This window comes from Mirounga leonina, unplaced genomic scaffold, assembly GCF_011800145.1.
Source record: "Mirounga leonina isolate KUSES-001 unplaced genomic scaffold, KU_Mleo_1.0 Mir_174, whole genome shotgun sequence".
Lineage (NCBI taxonomy): Eukaryota > Metazoa > Chordata > Mammalia > Carnivora > Phocidae > Mirounga > Mirounga leonina.
The window spans coordinates 77,295,559-77,315,730 of NW_023270451.1; the positions used below are offsets into that span (position 1 = coordinate 77,295,559).

General features: G+C 43.0%; 1 protein-coding gene across 2 annotated transcripts; it reads left to right on the forward strand.

The window, feature by feature from the left end:
- The first annotated feature begins 4 nt into the window (after window positions 1-4).
- NDUFB2 (NADH:ubiquinone oxidoreductase subunit B2) lies at window positions 5-19,198 on the forward strand. 2 transcript variants are annotated; one of them, XM_035021243.1, is made up of 5 exons: window positions 5-163; window positions 6,384-6,528; window positions 9,320-9,422; window positions 11,127-11,133; window positions 18,707-19,198. In XM_035021243.1, the coding sequence occupies exons 1-3, from the start codon at window positions 66-68 to the stop codon at window positions 9,392-9,394; spliced, it is 318 nt and encodes a 105-aa protein (XP_034877134.1). In that variant the 5' UTR covers window positions 5-65; the 3' UTR covers window positions 9,395-9,422; window positions 11,127-11,133; window positions 18,707-19,198. The 2 variants fall into 2 exon arrangements, with proteins under 2 accessions (XP_034877134.1, XP_034877133.1); XM_035021242.1 differs by lacking the exon at window positions 18,707-19,198 and having other exon boundaries at window positions 11,127-11,209.
- The last annotated feature ends 974 nt before the right edge of the window (window positions 19,199-20,172 follow it).

The following is a 20,172-nucleotide window of genomic DNA, read 5'->3' on the forward strand; positions in this document are numbered from 1 at the left end:
GGCGCCGGGGGAAGTGACGTAGGAGGCGGTGGGGCCTGAGAAGTGCTGTCCGGACGCGCGCTGGCATGTCGGCTTTGACGCGGCTGCTGTCTTTTGTTCGCGTTGGAGGCCAGTGGTTCAGAGGCCCCGGCTCGCGGGCGGCGGGAGGCAGCGGAGTTCGTCAGTGAGTGTTGGCTGGGGGAGGGGCCTCGCCTGCTTCTAACGGAAAACGCCGGTCTTCGGGACGCCCTCACCTTGACGCCGGGCGCCTGGGGTGGACCGGGTTCCCGCAGCGACCTCCGCCCCGAGGCATGCTGGGACTTGGAGTCCGTCTCCGCGGCGCCGGGGCCGGGAGAGCGGGGGCCGTGGGCTCAGGGAGGTTTCTTGGCAGGTTTTTATGACCTGAGCCGAAGGCAGACGCTTAACGACTGAGCCACCCTGGCGCCCCCGCTGGGCGGGTTTTAAACTGTGTATCGGGTCACTCCGGCCCCAGGGGAGGCCTGCCCTCGGGAAATTCAGTTAATCGTGGAGGCAGGCTGGAGCTAATCTGGAAGCGAGAGCAGGAGGGAAGAACTTGTCCCGTATGTTTCCGAGGCAAGGAGTAGCGCTGAGGCGCCGCGGGAGACCTAGATACTATATTTTTTTATTTTAAAGATTTTATTTATTTATTTGACAGAGAGAGATACAGTGAGAGAGGGAACACAAGCAGGGGGAGTAGAAGAGGGAGAAGCAGGCTTCCTGCGAAGCAGGGAGCCCGATGCGGGGCTCGATCCCAGGACCCTGGGATCATGACCTGAGCTGAAGGCAGACGCTTAATGACTGAGCCACCCAGGCGCCCCACCTAGATACTATTTTTTAAAGCAGTTTTAGGTTCACAGCAAAACTGAGCGGAAGGTACAGAGATTTCCCATAACCTTCCTGCCTCACAAGTGCATTGCCTCCCCAATTATCAGCGTTCTCCACGAGAGTGTAGAATTGATTGACACATTGTCACCCAAATCCCATAGTTTGTATTAGGGTTTACTCTTGCAACACCAGAATTGAGAGCGAGCAAAAGAAGAGTCACCTGTGAAGTAGCCCAGAAATTCGGCTGGAGAGCATAGTGCTGGGCTGCCAAGGGAAGGCACCTGCCAAAAACAAATTGGTAGTGCGGAGAGATTCAGTAAGGGCAGGATGGAAAATAGAACATTGGATTTTTACGGGTGATGTTCCAGGCCCCTTAGATCATCATCTGCATTTTTCCAAGAGGCAGTGCAGGGTCGTGGTTAAAAGCAGGATCCTGGCCCCAAACCGCCTCAATTCAAATTTCACCTCTGCCACACTCTAGCTGTTTGGCCTTGGAAAGGTTTCTTGATTTCTAACTGCCTCCGTTTTCTCACCCGAATGATGGGGATAATGTCAATTTCCAGGGAACTGAGTGAATAAGAATTCTGTGAAGCATTTTAGGACAGCTGCTGCTGCCTAGTAAGGACCTTACCAGTATTGTTTAACTGTTGTTGGGGAACTGAGACTCAGGAACGTTAAAGGAGTGACTTGCTTAAAGTCACATGTCTCTTGGGCGCTTGGGTGGCTCAGTTGGTTAGGCGACTGCCTTCGGCTCGGGTCATGATCCTGGAGTCCCGGGATCGAGTCCCACATCGGGCTCCCTGCTCAGCAGGGGGTCTGCTTCTCCCTCTGCCCTCTTCCCTCTCCCCTCTCGTGCTCTCTGTCTCTCATTCTCTCTCTCTCGAATAAATAAATAAAATCTTAAAAAAAAAAAAAGTCACATGTCTCTTAAGGCTGTGGAGCTGGGACAGATGTGGGGTGGAAAGAAGGAAAAGGCCTGCATGACCTAAACAAGGACAGTGATGGAAAGCCACCAGCCATAGCCCTTGACCCTGCATGGGAAAACTGGGGAGTGCTTCTCTTCACTGAGGTGTTGTTACTTATGTAACACACCTTATTATTATCACACACAGTTGTGTGATAATTAAGTGGATAGGTATGGAGCATCTTCCAGGTGCCAGGGTCCTTTCTAGGTTGTAGGGATAGAGCAGAATACAAGAAAGATAAGGGAGCTTCCATCCTGGAGAGGACACAGGTAGAAGAGAACATGTTTAGGTACTGTTAAGTGACATGAAGAAATAAAGCAGGGGATTAATCTAGAGAGTGCCTGGGATGGGGGTGGATGGGATATTGTACTTAGGATGATGTGGCAATGCAGGCCTGATAGTGATTTGAATAGGACCTGAGTGATAAGTCAGCCAAGCAAAGATGCCAGAAGGAGCCTCTGACAAGGAGACTGCAAGTGTTGAGGCTCTGAGTGCTGATGATGGACAAGCAAGCCAGTGAGGCTGGAATGGGCTGAGCAAAGGGGAGAGGTAGAGGTGAGGTCAGGGGAGGGGTGGAGGCAGGTTAGTGACAGCCCTGTAGGGATTTTATTTTAATGGGAAGCCATTTGAGACTGAAGCAGGAAAATATGATCTGGTTTCACTATTTTTTAAAGTTTATTTATTTATTTATTTTTAGTAATCTCTATAGCCAATGTGGGGCTTGAACCCATGACCCGGAGATCAAGAGTCACATGCTCTTCTGACTGAGGCAGCCAGGCACCCCTTTTTATCACATATTTTTTGATATGATCTGGTTTATGTTTTAAAATTTAACTTTCACAGAGTTATGATGCATTTTTGTTTTTAAACTTGACACTTAAAAATCCTGGGTTGGAATAGCCATTATTTCTTGGGATACTGTTTCTTCCCCATTCTGTTTTCTCCTTATGGAACAGGAATTGGGCATATGTCAACTTTTCTCATGCTCCTAACCTCAGTTACATTTTCTTATTTCTAGAAATTGTTTTTGCTGTTTTTAAACCTCTTTGTTCTTTATAATGAGTTTCTTTTTCCTTGCTCTTAATTACACACTGCTCCACACTCAGCAGGGAGTCTGCTTGGGGTTCTCTCTCCCCCTCCCCCTCTTGTGCACTTTTTATCTTTCTCTAAAATAAATAAAATCTTAAAAAAAAAAAATTCTCTCTCTCTGCCCCCCCTTCTAAAAATAAAAAAAAAAAAAGAGATTTCCATCTTGCAGTCAGTGGCCCACTTTCTTTCTCTTTCTTTCGATTATATTTCTTTAGAGAGAGAGCGTGAGCAGGGGGAGGGGCAGAGGAAGAGAGAGAGAATCTCAAGTGGATTCTGTGCTGAGTGTAGAGCCCGACCCGGTGCTTGATCCCATGATTCTGAGACGATGACCTGAGTCAAAATCAAGAGTCATTTGCTTAACCTACTGAGCCACCCAGGCACCCCTCTTTTTTTTTTTTTTTTTCTTTTTAAAGTAATCTGTCCACCCAGCATGGGGCTGGAACTCAAAACCCTGAGATCAAGAGTCGCGTGCTCTACCAACTGAGCCAGCTAGGTGTCCCAGTGACCCACTTGTTTCAAGGAATAGTTAAAATAGCATGTCACTCTAGCAATAATGAGATGTGGAGTTCTTGGTAGTGGGTTTGAAGTATAATTCTCAAATATTATTTTTTAAAAGATTTTATTTATTTATTTGAGAGAGAGAATGAGAGAGAGCACGAGAGGGGGAGGGTCAGAGGGAGAAGCAGACTCCCTGCCGAGCAGGGAGCCCGATGCGGGACTCGATCCCGGGACTCCAGGATCATGACCTGAGCCGAAGGCAGTCGCTTAACCAACTGAGCCACCCAGGCGCCCTCAAATATTATTTTAATGCATTTAACTGATGGGCCCTTATAACTAGATTGTATCTAAAACCTATCAAAGAGGAAGCCTGTTGTTACAGTATATTGAATTCCCATCCCCATGGTTTGTTTGTATAATACAGTATTTATATGCACAGATAGATCCTGAAGACTGTTAAATAGAATTGGCATATGATGGCATTACAGAAATAGTGTGTTATATTCTTCAGGTTGTAAAGCAATGATGCTTGAGGGAGTCTTTTAAAAGTAATATGTGGTAGAGGCGCCTGGGTGGCTCAGTATGTTAAGTGTCTGCCTTTGGCTCAGGTCATGATCATCCCAGGGCCCTCCATATAGCCCCGCATCGGGCTCTCTGCTCGGCAGGGGGCCTGCTTCTCCCTCTCCCACTGCCTGCCACTCTGCCTACTTGTGATCCCTCTCTCTCTCTCTCTCAAATAAATAAATAAAATCTTAAAAAAAAAAATAAAAGTAATATGTGGTCAGGGGCATCTGGGTGGCTCAGTCAGTTAAGTGCCTGACTTTGGCTCAGGTCATGATCTCAGGGTAGTGGGATCGAGTCCGACATCGGGCTCTCCACTTAGCAGGGAGTCCGCTTGTCCCTCTGCCCGCCCCCCCCACCCCCGCATGCTTGCTCACTCAAATAAATAAATCTTAAAAGTAATATGAGGTCACTATTTTTAAAAAAGATACATATTACTCAACCATAAAAAAAGAATTTGCCATTTACAACCACATGGAGTCAGACAGTATTATGCTAAACAAAATAAGTCAGAGAAAAACATATGATTTCACTCATATGTGGAATTTAAGAAAATAAATGAGCAAAGGGGGAAAAAAAGAGGCAAATGAAGAAACAGACTCTTAACTACAGAGAACATACTGGTGGTTACCAGAGGGGAGGTGGTGGGAGAATGGGTAAAACAGGTGATGGGAATTAAGGAGTGCACTTGCTGTGATTAGCACCAGTTGTAAGGAAGTGTTGAATCACTGTATTGTACACCTGAAATTAATATTACACTATATTGTAACTAACGAATTTAAATAAAAACTTAAAAAAAAACCCATACAAAACCCTCCACATACATACATATGCAAAAATAAAAGCCATCTCATATCATCCATAGCTAATTATCAATATTTTATGTAGAGCCTTCCAAAGAAAAGTGTTAATATATTGAATAAATATTTACATAAAAATGAAACTATCACTTCACTGTGGTATCGTGCTGATGGGAATTCTAATTAAGAACTGTCTTTGGTTCATAAAATGAGAAAATTATTAATATTGTTTGTTTATAGGCTAGGCAATACATAAGAGCTTAGGCTTTGCCTCCAAATAATACCCTGATGTTTTCATTTGTAAACACTAAGAACCATAGGATCTGTCTCCTAGGGTTATGAAAATAAACGATAATGCGTGTAAAATGCTTCGTGTGGTGTACGGCACATGGCAGACACTCAGTAAATGATAACTGTTCATAACCTTTAAGAGCGGGACAGGCTAATAAAAAGGGGAGGAGGTAATACGTATCAGGGACCATAGATGTCTTCATGTTCACAGATCTACAGTGCATTTTGAAGAAATGTTAGTGCAGTTTTGGTAGTTTTTGCTGCACAAAAGAGCACATTGTTTTACAAGCTGTTCTTAAATTTGTGAATACATTTTCTGTGGAAATTCTCTAAATTCTTTATTTTTGTATAGTAGAATATGTATAGCTGCTAAATAGAACTTGACAGTAATGCCATTAAGTACAAATTATATTAAGTTAGATTCAATCAATAACTAATTATAATCTAACTGAATAAAATGCAGACCTCATGGATTGTGTCCCACAATTTGTCAACAGAATCTAAATGGAAAAAAAAAAGTTCCTATTTACTCTTTTTTTTTTTTTTTTTAAAGATTTTATTATTTATTTGGCAGAGAGAGAGAGACAGTGAGAGAGGGAACACAAGCAGGGGGAGTGGGAGAAGGAGAAGCAGGCTTCCCGCCGAGCAGGGAGCTTGATGCAGGGCTCCATCCCAGGACCCTGGGATCATGACCTGAGCCAAAGGCAGAAACTTAACGACTGAGCCACCCAGGCGCCCCGTTCCTATTTACTCTTTAAGGCTCTTTGCTTTGTTCAGGACTATTAGCTTATTCAAAAGGATTTGCTGGTGCAGTTAGAGCATGCGACTCTTGATCTCAGGGTCATGAGTTTGAGCCCCACATTGGGTGTAGAGATCGCTAAAAAAAAATTAAAGATTTGCTGAGTTCTCCTTCCCACGTAGTGTTCTTTATATTAGGAAAGACTATAATAGAGCAGAGGACATAATTTGCCTTTGAAATAGATATGGCTAAACAGAACAAGATTAACTTCCTGATTTGTTTTCCGAGCTAAGCTAAGTGCCCAACTACTGCAGGTTCACATCCCTTAACTGAAACTTTGGGGCCAGTGGCACCATTTCTGCTGTAAAATCCATGAATATTCACTAAAGGGAAATAATCGTCTTCATCCTTGCAGGCCAGTTTTTGCTGCCAAACAAGTTTAAAAGCAAGCTTATGAAAAAGGAGTTTTGAGGGATTAGGGAGCTCTGTCATCCTGTACTTCGTGGAGGAGATGAGAAACGTTAGATTTAGTTTCTAGCTGGAGCTCAAAAGTTTTGGGTGACTTCAAACTTAGAAGAGGTACCGAGTTGCATGACATCTTGTTCTGTCTTGTAGTGCTGGTAGCAGTGTGCATATCGAGCCACGGTATAGACAGTTTCCCCAGCTGACCAAGTCCCAGGTGATCCAGGCCGAGATTTTCAGTGGGACCATGTGGTTCTGGATTCTCTGGCGTTTTTGGCATGACTCAGATGCTGTGCTGGTAAGTGCAGGAGATGAATTCTAATATATTAATAAAATATTATAACTAATTAGATTATTACTAATATATTAATAGCTTTTTTTTTTTTCCCTCCTTCCTGTTTGTAGACCATTTTTCTATCTGGGTATATCCCTTTACCATGTTGTCTTTGTGTACATGCAGGAATCCTGTTATTTAATGGAATACATTATCTCTGACCTTTCCTATCACAGATGCGTATGTAGGTAGTCCATCTCTTATGGCTTCTGTTAGGTTGCCATATTTGGAAGGAAGACTAGAAACAAATTGTTTTACTTTCTGAACCAGGGGTTCATTGGTGGGTTAAGTTTCACACTTAAATTTCTTTTTTTTTAAGATTTTATTTATTTATTAGAGAGAGAGAATGAGAGGGAGCACATGAGAGGGGTTATGGTCAGAGGGAGAAGCAGACTCCCTGCCGAACAGGGAGCCCTATGCGGGACTTGATCCAGGGACTCCAGGATCATGACCTGAGCCGAAGGCAGTTGCTTAACCAACTGAGCCACCCAGGTGCCCCACACTTAAATTTCTTTAAATGCACCTCACAGGGGTGCCTGGGTGGCTCAGATGGTTAAGCGTCTGCCTTCGGCTCAGGTCATGATCCCAGAGTCCTGGGTTCGAGCCCCGCATCAGGCTCCCTGCTCAGCAGGGCGTCTGCATCTCTCTCTCCCTCTGCCTGCAGCTCCCCCTGCTTGTGCTTTCTCTGTGTCAAATAAATAAAATCTTAAAAATAAATAAATAAATAAATAAATAAATGCACCTCACACCAGTCAGAATGGCTAAAGTTAACAAGTCAGGAAACGACAGATGTTGGCAGGGATGCAGAGAAAGGGGAACCCTCCTACAGTGTTGGTGGGAATGCAAGCTGGTGCAGCCACTCTGGACAACAGTATGGAGGTTCCTCAAAAAGTTGAAAATAGAGGTACCCTATGACCCAGCAATTACACTACTGGGTATTTACCCCAAAGATATAAATGTAGTGATCCAAAGGGGTACATGCACCCCGATGTTTATAGCAGCAATCTCCACAATAGCCAAACTATGGAAAGAGCCAAGATGTCCATTAACAGATGAATGGATAAAGAGGATGTGGTGCATATATACAATGGAATATTATGCAGCCATCAAAAGGAATGAAATCTTGCCATTTGCAATGACGTGGATGGAAGTGGAGGGTATTATGCTGAGTGAAATAAGTCAATCAGACATGTATCATATGATCTCACTGATATGAGGAATTCTTAATCTCAGGAAACAAACTGAGGGTTGCTGGAATGGTGGGGGGTGGGAGGGATGGGGTGGCTGGGTGGTAGACATTGGGGAGGGTATGTGCTATGGTGAGTGCTGTGAATTGTGTAAGACTGATGAATCACAGAACTGTACCTCTGAAACAAATCATACATTATATGTTAAAAAAAAAAAAAGATAGTAGGAAGGGAAAAAAGAAGGTGGGGAATCGGAGGGGGAAATGAACTATGAGAGACTATGGACTCTGAGAAATGGGGAGGGGGTGGGGGGATGGGTTAGCCTGGTGATGGGTATTAAAGAGGGCACGTATTGTATGGAGCACTGGGTGTTATACGCAAACAATCATGGACCACTACATCAAAAACTAATGATGTGGGGCGCCTGGGTGGCTCAGTTGGTTGGGCGACTGCCTTCGGCTCAGGTCATGATCCTGGAGTCCCGGGATCGAGTCCTGCATCGGACTCCCTGCTCGGCGGGGAGTCTGCTTCTCCCTCTGATCCTCCCCCTCTCATGCTCTCTGTCTCCCATTCTCTCTGATAAATAAATAAAAAATCTTTAAAAAACAAAAACAAAAACAAAAACAAAAACAAAAACTAATGATGTAATGTATGGTGATTAACCTAACATAATAAAATAAAATTTAAAAAAAAATACAGAGGACTGAAAAAAAATTCTTTAAATGCTGAATGTCATCTAGTCTGTCTAGAGGCCCAGGGCAGCCAGATTGGGGTGGGAGAGATGTGGGTTAATTTGTCTTAAGGTGAGAAGTTAGCTAGTGGTAACTTTCTAACGTGTCATTAGCCTTGACTAAGCTTTTATGACTTTTACACAGACCCTGTTCTCTAGGAAGTTAAGCTTTTAAGCCATTGAAATCTGCGCTTGCTGATCCGGATAGGATAGGAAAAAAATCTTCAATGTGCACGTCTTAGACGCATCATTTCTCTTAGAACTTCTCTGTGCCCTTGCCATGCAGTAGAGAGCTGCTTAGTGTCTGTGAATTGGCAGCACAGTCACCCCTACCTCATCGTAGGTCAGCTGTCAGGAGGATATGTGGCTGCTTGGCCTGAGACGAGGATGCCTCCAGATACGTTCTGGATCAGGACTGAAGATGCACGAGCCCACTGAGGCTGCCAGATCTCTCCTGGGTCGGCAGCAATGACAGGTCATTTTGAGACATTCTGTTTTACCAGGGCTTCAACACGTTGTCGAGATGTGGGCTGTCTTTGAAGTCTGTTGTCTGCCTTCCTCCATCACAAACACATACTGAAATGCTGGCTCAGCCTGGTGGCTCCAGAATGGGTCTTTTAAAATTCAGGCCACAGCCCATACTGAGCAAATTGAAGAACAGTTGGACAGTCAAATAGTTAAAGTAGTAGAATTTGTTCCTGTGACTTGTCAAGGGCTGTCTGTGTATGTGACAGCCTTACCATATATATATATATGTGTGTGTGTGTGTATATATATATATATTTTTTTTTAATTCATTATATGGAATATTTACTTTTTTTTTAATGGTTGTCACCAGGGTCACTTTCCATATCCAGATCCTTCCCAGTGGACGGATGAAGAACTAGGTATCCTTCCTGATGATGAAGACTGAAAGTGTACAATAAACTCTTTGCAAGCAGGTATGCCCCAAATTCCTTTTTAAAGTTTATCTTGTGTCGATTAAAATGTTTGACTTTATGATGGTCTTGAAGGTGGTACATTTTCTTTTTTTTTTTGAAGATTTTATTTATTTATTTGAGAGAGAATGAGATAGAGAGAGAGCATGAGAGGGGGGAGGGTCAGAGGGAGAAGCGGACTCCCCGCCGAGCAGGGAGCCCGATGCGGGACTCGATCCCGGGACTCCAGGATCATGACCTGAGCCGAAGGCAGTTGCTTAACCAACTGAGCCACCCAGGTGCCCAAAGGTGGTACATTTTCTAAAAGCATGGATGACAATTAACTATATCATGTCTAATTTTGCCTTTAGTATTTTTGTATTTGCTGTCTTCCTCCCACCCCCTTCTTTTGGTCTCATCTTCCTTTTCACTATTTCTTTTAAAAAATTTTCTTTTCCTGAGTTGTCTTACAATTTAGGGTCCTGTTTAGCCATCTGTTGATCAAAGACTTTAAAAAAAAAAATTTATTCCTTTTCTAAAAATTTTATTTATTTGAGAGAGAGAGATCACAAGTAGGGGGAGGGACAGACGGAGCTCCAGGCTCCCCGCTGAGCAGGGAGCCGAATGCGGGACTTGATCCCAGGACCCTGAGATCATGACCTGAGCTGAAGGCAGGCACTTAACCGACTGAGCCACCCAGGTGCCCTCCACCCTGAGTGTCTAAATGGAAAGTTCCAGCATATGGGAATGTTAGGATATGGAATTGTGTGGAAATTAACCCTAAACACTAAAAGGTTATGGCCCTTTCATTTTTCCAAATTAGGAATCAGTTTTTCTTCTTTCAAAAGGAAGGTACTAGGAGTAGGTACTAGAAAAGGGAGTCTCTTTTCCCACAAACCCCTCGGAGTCAAGACATTCTTTTTTTTTTTTTTAGATTTTATTTATTTGAGACAGAGAGAATGCGAGAGAGCGAGCACATGAGAGGGGGGAGGGTCAGAGGGAGAAGCAGACTCCCCGCCGCAGGGAGCCCGATGCGGGACTCAATCCCGGGACTCCAGGATCATGACCTGAGCCGAAGGCAGTTGCTTAACCAACTGAGCCACCCAGGTGCCCCCGGAGTCAAGACATTCTCATGCAGTGTTTTTAAATTAATCATTGCACATAAATAATTGCCATCACTCAAAATGCCTTGGGAATTGTTTTATTTATTTATTTTTGGGAACTGTTTTAAAGGCTAGGAAGCATTAAGGAAAAAGTGTTCCTATTACATCATATTGTTGGTATTGTTACTCTAATTTTAATTAGAAGTAGCTTATTAACATGGACAGCAGTTTTGGGGTCTTTAGGGAGCCAGGGGGATGGGAAAAAATGCCACCGAAGGGCAGGCAGCAAAGCTGTGTTACAATCTGTTCCGTGTCTCTGCATTTACTGTGGGTCAGTCAGAGGCCCCAGGCCCTGCCAGGACCCTGCTTCCCTGTGTAATACGTCTGCCGGCACTAACCTCTCCTCTTCCTGTGATTTCCCAGTATTCTCACACATGGTCGTTAATATTTTATTTTAAAGAGGAGGCTCTAAACTCTGAGAAAGTAAGGTGCCTTTGCTTCTCTAGAAGACTACTCCCATAATCCGTGTTCTGTGAATGCTTGAATAATGGAATGAACCAAAATTATGAATTTGAATGATTGAAAATAAAAGTACTTAAAGCTTTCTACTTTTGTTTCCCTGCAGGAGCCAGGTGAGAATTTCGAGCAGTTACGGACTTCATATTGTACATGGAAGTTGTAAAATTAAAGTGTTTCGGTCAATAGTAAGGAACTGAGTTTTGGATGTTTCTGATAACGACAGCCACTCTTTATGGATTATTTCCTGTGCCCCCGGCTGCTGTCCTAATTGGGTACAGGCCCTTTCAGTGGGTTCTCGGGGTTATCCCGGGGTGGAGACAGACATTAGCTCCACTTACCAGTGAAGTGATTGAGGCTGAAGCCGATGAAGTGACTTTGCCTGTGGGTCACACATGGATGAGGGGCGACATTGGGTCTGACCCTGCACTTACCTGCAGTGCCAGACTGCCTTCCTCCTAGGGAATATTTTAGTCACACGTATGTTGACAGTGCGAAAACTCTTGCTGTCTCTCTACTGCTGGCGCCATCTCGCCCTGATTCACGGAGGTTAGAGGTCCGTGCAGTCCAGTGCTTGTGTATTTGTGGATCTCTTGTGGGCTGGGCGTTGTGCTGAGTGGCCATTTGTGGACCCAAGACACATGTCTAACTGGGATTTCTTAGGGCTGGAGGAATGGGAGGTGTGGGTGAAATAGGCTGTTCCACTTTTTCTAAAATGTGTTTGTACTTTGGAACTTTCTGTAGTGTCGCAATTCTGAGTAGGTAGGACAGAATTTTCTTTTATCCACAGATAAGAATCTGTATAGAGTGGCTTAATGACTTGCCCAGCAGCTTAACTGTTCATATTTTTAATTTAGGCTCTTGACCACTGAAGTGTTGGGAATACAGTGCTGAATAAGACAGATGATTCAGTTTTTTTTTTTTTTTAATATTTTATTTATATATTTGACAGAGACCGAGAGAGAGGGAACACGAGTAGGGGGAGTGGGAGGGGGAGAAGCAGGCCTCCCACGGAGCAGGAAGCCCGATGCGGGGCTCGATCCCAGGACCCTGGGATCATGACCTGAGCTGAAGTCAAACACTTCATTGACCGAGCCACCCAGGAGCCCCAGATGATTCAGTTCTTAAGGGATCTGGATTTTAGTAAGGGAAGACAGACACAGATTGATTATATCAGACTTACTAAGTGCTCTGAAGGAAAGCACATGGGGTCATGTGCTAGAGATAGGTGGGTACTGGTCTTTGGGGGGTGGAACCTAAACGAGGAGGAGGAGCCAGTTGTGCGGGAGTCTAACGGGAGCGTGCTCTGGGGACAAGGGACAGCAAGAACCAAGGTCTGGGATGGGACCAAGGTCACTGTTTCAGGAACACAAAGTCCAGTGGGGTTCCAGCAGGAGAGGAGATGGGGACTAGATGAAGCTTAGGTCATGGTCGCAGGTTTAGGTTTTATGTCAAGTGCAGTGAGAAGCCTCTGGCAGGCTCTGAACGGGGTCATCCTTGAGTTCCCACTCTGGTTTGGTTCTCGGTTGTCAGAGTGGACACAATGGCAGCGAAGTGGAAGCCAGGGGCCCAGTTCCACCCTCCCCACTGCCAGCTCCTGGGCCTGACGCAGCGGTGCTAGAGACACTTCTCTTGGTTTTGTTTACTCACGTGGGTAAGAGGCAAGCAGTCTCCGCTGAGCTCAAAATATGGAAGCTGTTTAAAAGGCCATCTCTGTTCTGTACCTTTTGGGTCAAATTTTTGTTGTCTCCCTCCAGCCAACAAAGTGTTTTATTCCTGGGTACTCACTGTAACTGTGAACTCAAGGAATATCATCCCATTAGCTCTTTTCCTTAGAAATCATTCAGAGTTGCTTGATTGGAACTAAAGGTAACTTTAAAAACAGCAGTCTTCTAAACTCAGCGGCCTCCACATACTGGATCCTCCTTTTCATACCTGGGCTGTGAAACCAATCTTAGCTGATGCAGAAGTTGTCCCCAGCCTTCTCTCTGAGTAACAACCTCCACCCTGTCACGTTTGACTCAAAGCACCCAGGGGTTGGGGCACCAACCCTGAGCAGTCGCAAGCCCGGGTATCACTTTTGGCTCCCCCAAAACCTAATAGCCTACTGTTGACTGGAAGCCTTATTGAGAACATAAAACAGGCAATTAACATGTTTTGTATGTTACGTGTATTACATATTGTATTCTTTTTTTAAAGATTTTATTTATTTATTTATTTGAGAGAGAGAGAATGAGAGAGAGCACATGAGAGGGGGGAGGGTCAGAGGGAGAAGCAGACTCCCCGCCGAGCAGGGAGCCCGATGCGGGACTCGATCCCGGGACTCCAGGATCATGACCCGAGCCGAAGGCAGTCACTTAACCAACTGAGCCACCTAGGCGCCCTACATACTGTATTCTTAAAGCTAGAGAAAAAAATTAAAATCCTGAGGAACAGAAAATAACTTATAGGACTATACTGTATTTATCAAAAACAATCATGTATAAGTGGACCAGCACAGTTCAAACCCAAGTTCAAGGGTCAGCTGTACAGCTTATGGGAAAATAAAGTGAGAGCGAGCCCCAAAGAGATGTTAAGTACATTTGACTGATGGTTATATATAGTTGAATAGAGGAAACTCAGGGCTTACTGTGGTCCAGGCACTGTGGTAAAAACTTAGCATGTGTTAATTCTAATGTATTAAGTGCACATTCTTTCCATTTTATAGATGAGGACACTGAGCTATAGCCAGGTGACTTGTCGAAGGTCATACAGGTAGGGCTGAGGTTCAGATCCTGAGTGGCTGGCTGGCTCTAGGCCGAGTCAGATTATCTGAGAGTCAGTACAGCATATGTAAACCTTTTGATCATGACCTACTCACAAGTAATTTTACATTGTGACCTAGAGTACATGCCTGTGTGAGTGTGTATGTATATAATCCAGTTTTGTGAAACAGTACTTACCTGTGATACACACTGATACTTTCTCTTATTCTGGTCTACGTACAAGATGGTTGATCGAGACTGATTTTACTGTCCACTAATGGAACTCAACCTGCAGTCTGAAGAACTGGCACAATGCTTAAAAAATTCAGGCTCTGGGGTGCCTGGGTGGCTCAAATGGTTAAGCGTCTGCCTTCGGCTCAGGTCATGATCCCAGGGTCCTGGGATCGAGTCCTGCATCGGGCTCCCTGCTCCTTGGGAGCCTGCTTCTCCCTCTGCCTCTCTCTCTGTCTCTAATGAATAAATAAATAAAATCTAAAAAAAAAAAGAATTCAGGCTCCGGGAGAACTATATAACCGAGACAGCAGGTCCAAGGATCACAGCCCCTGATAAAATTTCGACTAGTAGGGTAGTAGGTAGGGTGCTAGAATATTATCACAGTAACGAAAGCGTTTATGTTCTGGTCTAAATTTTAAAGAAAACCTCTTGTAGAATAATACATTCTTAAAAAATAAGGCCCCAATCACTCTGTTGTAATCATGTATGAAGGTTCTTTAAAAATGAGTTTCTCAAAAAAAAAAAAAAAGCTTCTATAATGTTTGTACTACAGAATTACATTTTTTAGATGAGAAAGGTAGAGTTCAGAGGAAATACTTGTCTCTACAGAATTTTATGATTAGTTGGAAGGGGCATGAAGGCCAGAAACCAGATGCCTCAAATAATGTGCCATCCTGAACACTTTTCTGTTCCTTCCTATAGTTCTGGGACAGTAAGGTTTCCAAGTGAAGTTTTAAAATGGTTTACTTCTCTTCTGGAAACTGCCCAGTTATCTGACATAGCTAGAAGTTATTTTAGGGGTCTTTCAAACTTGAGGTCATGAAATCATATGCACAAAATCGACTCACTGGGGTGGCCAGTATTTTTAAAAAACAGTATAAAACACAATGCACAGTTTCAAATATATATGTCTTTGTGTACATTCTGTGTTCCCACAGAAAATGTATTGGAAATTGTGTCCAAAAAAAAAATTGAAAGATACACTTTTAAGGGGAACTTCTCCAGATGAGACTCTTAACTCTAATGACTCAATTACTGCACCCACTTCAACTGAGCACTGCAGGGGATCAGTCAGGTCAGAGTGTCACAAAGTATTGAGGGGCATCACCAACACTGGACAGAAGGCTGGCCCCACCACAGGAGTGCAGCTGGTACCATGTAGCAGGCATTCATCCTGACAACTTACTTTACAAATATTTTTCATACGAATAACTTCTACCTACCCAGCAGTAACTGACGGGAAACAAAAGGCACATTTCTCAGTCTCTGCATTGCCTGGAGGAACTGTCAGCACCCTACTTCCGTTGTCAAATGTGATAGTGCTAGAAAAAGAATCTTGATAAAGACTTCTCCATGCAGTCAATCTTTATTATAGCAGTATTCGCATATTCACATCAAGTACATAGAACTTTTTGCCTTTTATATAATACAGAGTTTTTAAATAACTTTACACAGAAATAAATCTCTTCAATCTGAATTTCAGCTATTTTTTTTTTTAAATTCTCCATGCTTTCTATCCAAACTGAACAATATTTTCCATTGTACAAATTTACATGAGAAAAACTCCAAAGTACAAATGAAGGGACCTGAGCAGGAAAGAACCAAAGTATCAAGAAGTGGGTATGGGGAAGAATTAAAAAAAAAAAAAAAAATTCAAGCAAACATTGAGGATTAAGGGACAACAGGGAGACATCATCCATTTGACTGAAAATAAATGTCTTTTTTTATGAATTGAAAAATAAGCTTTAAAAATAGTTACTCCATTGTAATTTTTGCAAAGCAGGTATAAAGAGGTCTGTGGACAATTTAAAAGTCCCCATTTTTTTTCTCTGGGCACACCCCAGACTCCATGAGAACCTTTTCAATGCTTGAGTGGAACTGAAGTGAACTAAACCCAAACCTTTGGCAGCAAGAGAGAGAGGAATGTGTATGTGAATCGCCTTTAGGTCTGGAGTGGGAAACCAGGAGCCATTAATTCACTGCAGTTAAAACACGAAGGATTTCCCTTTCCTCTCCCTTATAAAAGAATTGTCCTCAAACCAAGAAGTAAAATGAAAAGGGGGGTGTTTTCCTTTTTCTTGGTTTAAACTAAAGAGCAATCCTAAAGACTGACCTAGGATTCAAAGGGGACATATGTTGAGGAACGGTCAGATTCAATCCCCTGATCAGCTGTGCGCCCCTAAGAAGGCAACCGCTGAGTGAGGAAAGGGTCAGAGGGTACAGCCAACAAATGAGATCACCACAAAAACATACCACTGTGATAGAGTCCTTTAAATCAGGCAATACCATGAAGGCCAAATGAAGACCACAACCTGTAGCATGGCCAAAGGAAGAACAGAGGACCCAATGAATGCGTTTCCAAATGAAGGAGGGCAAGGGTAGAGCATACACCCAGACACACACAGACACGCACGCACGCAAGCACACTCCTGTATGTAAACTAATACGACACGAAGATAAATAAGACATAAAGGTTAGCCACTTATGTTGGTAATTAACATGAATAAAAAGGCATTATATGTTTACATAGCTGGTTTTAATCAGCTATGGAACATACACAAATGTATTAGGAAGGAATGTTTTTTTGAAAAAACTGTTCACAGCTTAGAAGAAAAAGCACACTTATTGCACTCTTACATTTTATTTCAGGTAATTATAGTTTATTTCCCACGGTCCCATCACTTTTTCCCTAGCCCCAGACTTACTCCCACACCCTCCCACCTCCCATTTTGGTCCACTTTCTCTACATTTGTGCCTACTCTCTGAGCTCTGTTGCTTATGCTATCTGAAGTTTCTTCCACTGAGATACATGTGGGTTTAACACACAAATGCAACACAGAATAATTTTCAACACGAAACTGCTACTAAGCGACTTACAACCCCCCATCCCCACCCCTGTAAACGGAGCCCTTCCCCTGCTGCATCTCTTCAGCCGACTTCCTGCCCAATTCCCTACAGACCGTGACGGGAGCGAGCTGCTCAGGAGTGCGGGACAAGGTGCTCAGCCTGCCTGAGAGTGGCAGATGGCTCGCACAAATCTTTTGTTTGATACTAACACGAATAAACAGATTTCAGTTGTTTGCCAAGAGTACTTCAATCTACAGAACTCTTAAAAAACAAACTCATCACACACACAGACACACACACACACACGCACACACCAGATACACTGGCTATGTCCTCATGCACAACTGGTTATAGCACTGTAATTAGTCAAAACAGAATTACGTTAAATAAAATTATATATTTTAATAAAATTAAACATTTTAATAAAACTAATTTAGTAATTAATAAAACTAACAGTTGGGTAGAGGGGGGTCAAAGGGTAAAAAAAAAAGGATTAAAAAATTAACAGCTTGAGTTGTGGGTGTTGAAATAAAAGATCTATTTAATCACTCTGACAAACCATCCCTATGCATGTTAAAGCACTGTTCCCTTACTTTAAGATTTTAAGACTTAACGATTCTGTCCTCCTCTACCTTAAAAATCCCGATAGAAACCATTAATTACCTTTTCCACCAATGGCAAAATTTAGGACTAAATTCCAATTTCAATGTCTTTGCCCGACCAGAAGTAAAAATAAGTTCTCTGAAAACAACAAAACTTACTCTCGAGTGTGCTGATAAAACAAAAATCTTACCAGTATTTTCAATTTTACCATAGCTAGCAATTCACTGGCCACTTCATTCTCCTCTGGCCAATATAAAACTCAGGCAGAGATGCGACTGCACTCCTTGGTGCTCAACGACCTATGGGCATCAGCAAGACAACTCCGAAAAACACCTAGAGAGCTTGCTGAAGACCGTATGCCGCCTTTCCTCAGGGCGGCAAGAAATGCAACAAGACAGAAAAAGCACACCATGGAGTGTGTCCAGTTCGCAGCCGCCGGCCACGTCATTAACTATTCCAATGCCCCCTCGTAAAGGGGGCCCCAGAGACCCCATCTGGTCCCCAGAGCACCCTGAACAGCATTAATTAGCAGGACAGTCCCACTGAATTTGCAAACACATCCTGGGAGGCAAGTTTACATTTTAGACTCTGGAAAATCACTGTTGAGGTTTGTGGCCGTACTCTGGAAACTGACAAAATCAAATTCTGTCCTCTACATTAGCTTCCTCCTTCTCACTCTTGACAAGTGTTTGCTGCCCAGCACATAGTACTTCTGACCCCCGAACCACAGCAATTCCTTAAAATGTCTGTCAAACATTTCTGTTGTATAAAAAAGTTCCATGCTTTGAAGAACCTATTGGAGTAGAAAAAGATTCTCTAGAAATGTCACTGAACTATAATTTTCAACCTAGTTGCTCTATGTGATAAATATATCTGACTCTACTAGGGATTATGTGCTTTAAAAAAATAATTTTGTTCACTGAAAATTTACCTGTGTGTGTTCTCTTTTTAAATGTGATTTTGGCTATAAACCCTTTAGTGCATTTGTCTTTGCAGTCTAAATTGCACTCTAAAAAATATTAACACAGCTGAGTTGGACCAGAGTGGCTTCTCTTTGCAAATCACTGATTTCTGCTAAAATTTAAGCTTTTTTTTTTTTTATTGCATCGTGAAGGCACAGTAAAGATCATTTGGCAAATTGTCAAGGTATTTTTCTAGAGCCTCAACCTACACCATGTCAATGTACGACCTGTAAGCTATTTACTGTTTATACTCATAGTAAACTTTCCGTGTCTGGTTACTTTTTTTTTTTTTTTAATAGCCTAATGGTTGGAATCTGCTAGTCCCAAGGTGCTGATTTTCTAGCGCTAACAATGCCAACTTGGACAAAGAAGAGAATCGTGTGGAATCATTCTACCGTCCTAGCTGGGCAGTCTCTTGATCGGAGGATCTGTGCATGTGATGGAGCTGTGGTTAACTCATCAGGAAGACGTATGGTCTTGCTAAACCTATTGAAAATTAAAACTGTATCACTGTTAGTGAACTGTTACCATAACTGCTTAATTTCATGCAACTGCCTAAAGGTGGAGATTCTGAAACGTACCCTGAAACAGATGCTGGCACCACTTGCAACAACATTTAGAAACCTGGAGCTACATTTTTCAGAAAAGTCCTACTGCTGAAATGCATAATGCCCTTTAGGACAAAATGAGAGTGCTCAAATACAAGTACACGTCAAAGTTAAAATCTTAAGTCATCTTCATGTTCTAGAGCTCCGGACTTTTCATATCTTAAAATAAATAAATATTCATTACCTCATTCTGAGGAGGTAGTTTTTCGAAGGGGGTCACCTGAACCCTGCAATGTGCTTCCAACTAAAGCCGGCTGGGGTCAGCACAAGGCTGGGGAGCGGGCGCGCAGGGGGGCAGGTGAGGTCCTGGGAGCTTGGGCAGCAGTTCGAGCACCGGCTGCTGACTGCAGGAGAACACCGCGTGCTGAGCGAGCTGGGACCGCACCAAAGGAGAACCTAGCAAGTATTTACAGAGTTTCCAGCGGACAGTGCTGAAGTCTTGATTACCTCTTTGTAACTATGTAATGCTCTTTCTCTTCCAATACCAACATAAATAGAACATGTACGTGTTACACGGCGTTTTATCTTCTAGGATGCCCCAGTATATCCTACAAGATCATAAGTGCAATCAGGGACTGGATGTTCAGGAACCAGAATTTGACAGCTAGACAGAATCTTCTTTTAAGGTGCATATAAGTACAAATGATCACGTTGGATTTTCTACTCCCAAATCCCTTTTATAAACTACTTTTGGTCAATGTCATTTCAGTGGCAAAAGTACTAGACCCTAAACTCTAGTTTGATGACAAAAAGTCCCATCAGGAATACTGCATATTTTGAAACAATCTTTTATGTCTGCTCTCAGATTTTTCAGAAGGCTTCGCCTCTTCTTACCCAAGATAAAATACGCTACAGAAGGCACTGCAGCCACTTTAAGGAAAAGACAGGTAACTACAACCTGACAGGCTAGTCCGCGAAGCAGCCACGCACTGTCTATACAAATTATTCATAAAGTGCTTTGCACAAACAAGGACTTCTTCCTTGTATCTTCTTAGGAGCTCAACAAGTCTCTCTGTAGTCTAAACACCAAAACATAAGAGGAAACCCCTTTACAATGTCATTTGTAAACTAGAGAAAAAACTACTTGATGGAAAAAAGGGATGAGAAATAATAGAATTTTATTTTTTAAGGGCTCTATAAAAATCTCTCAAGAATAC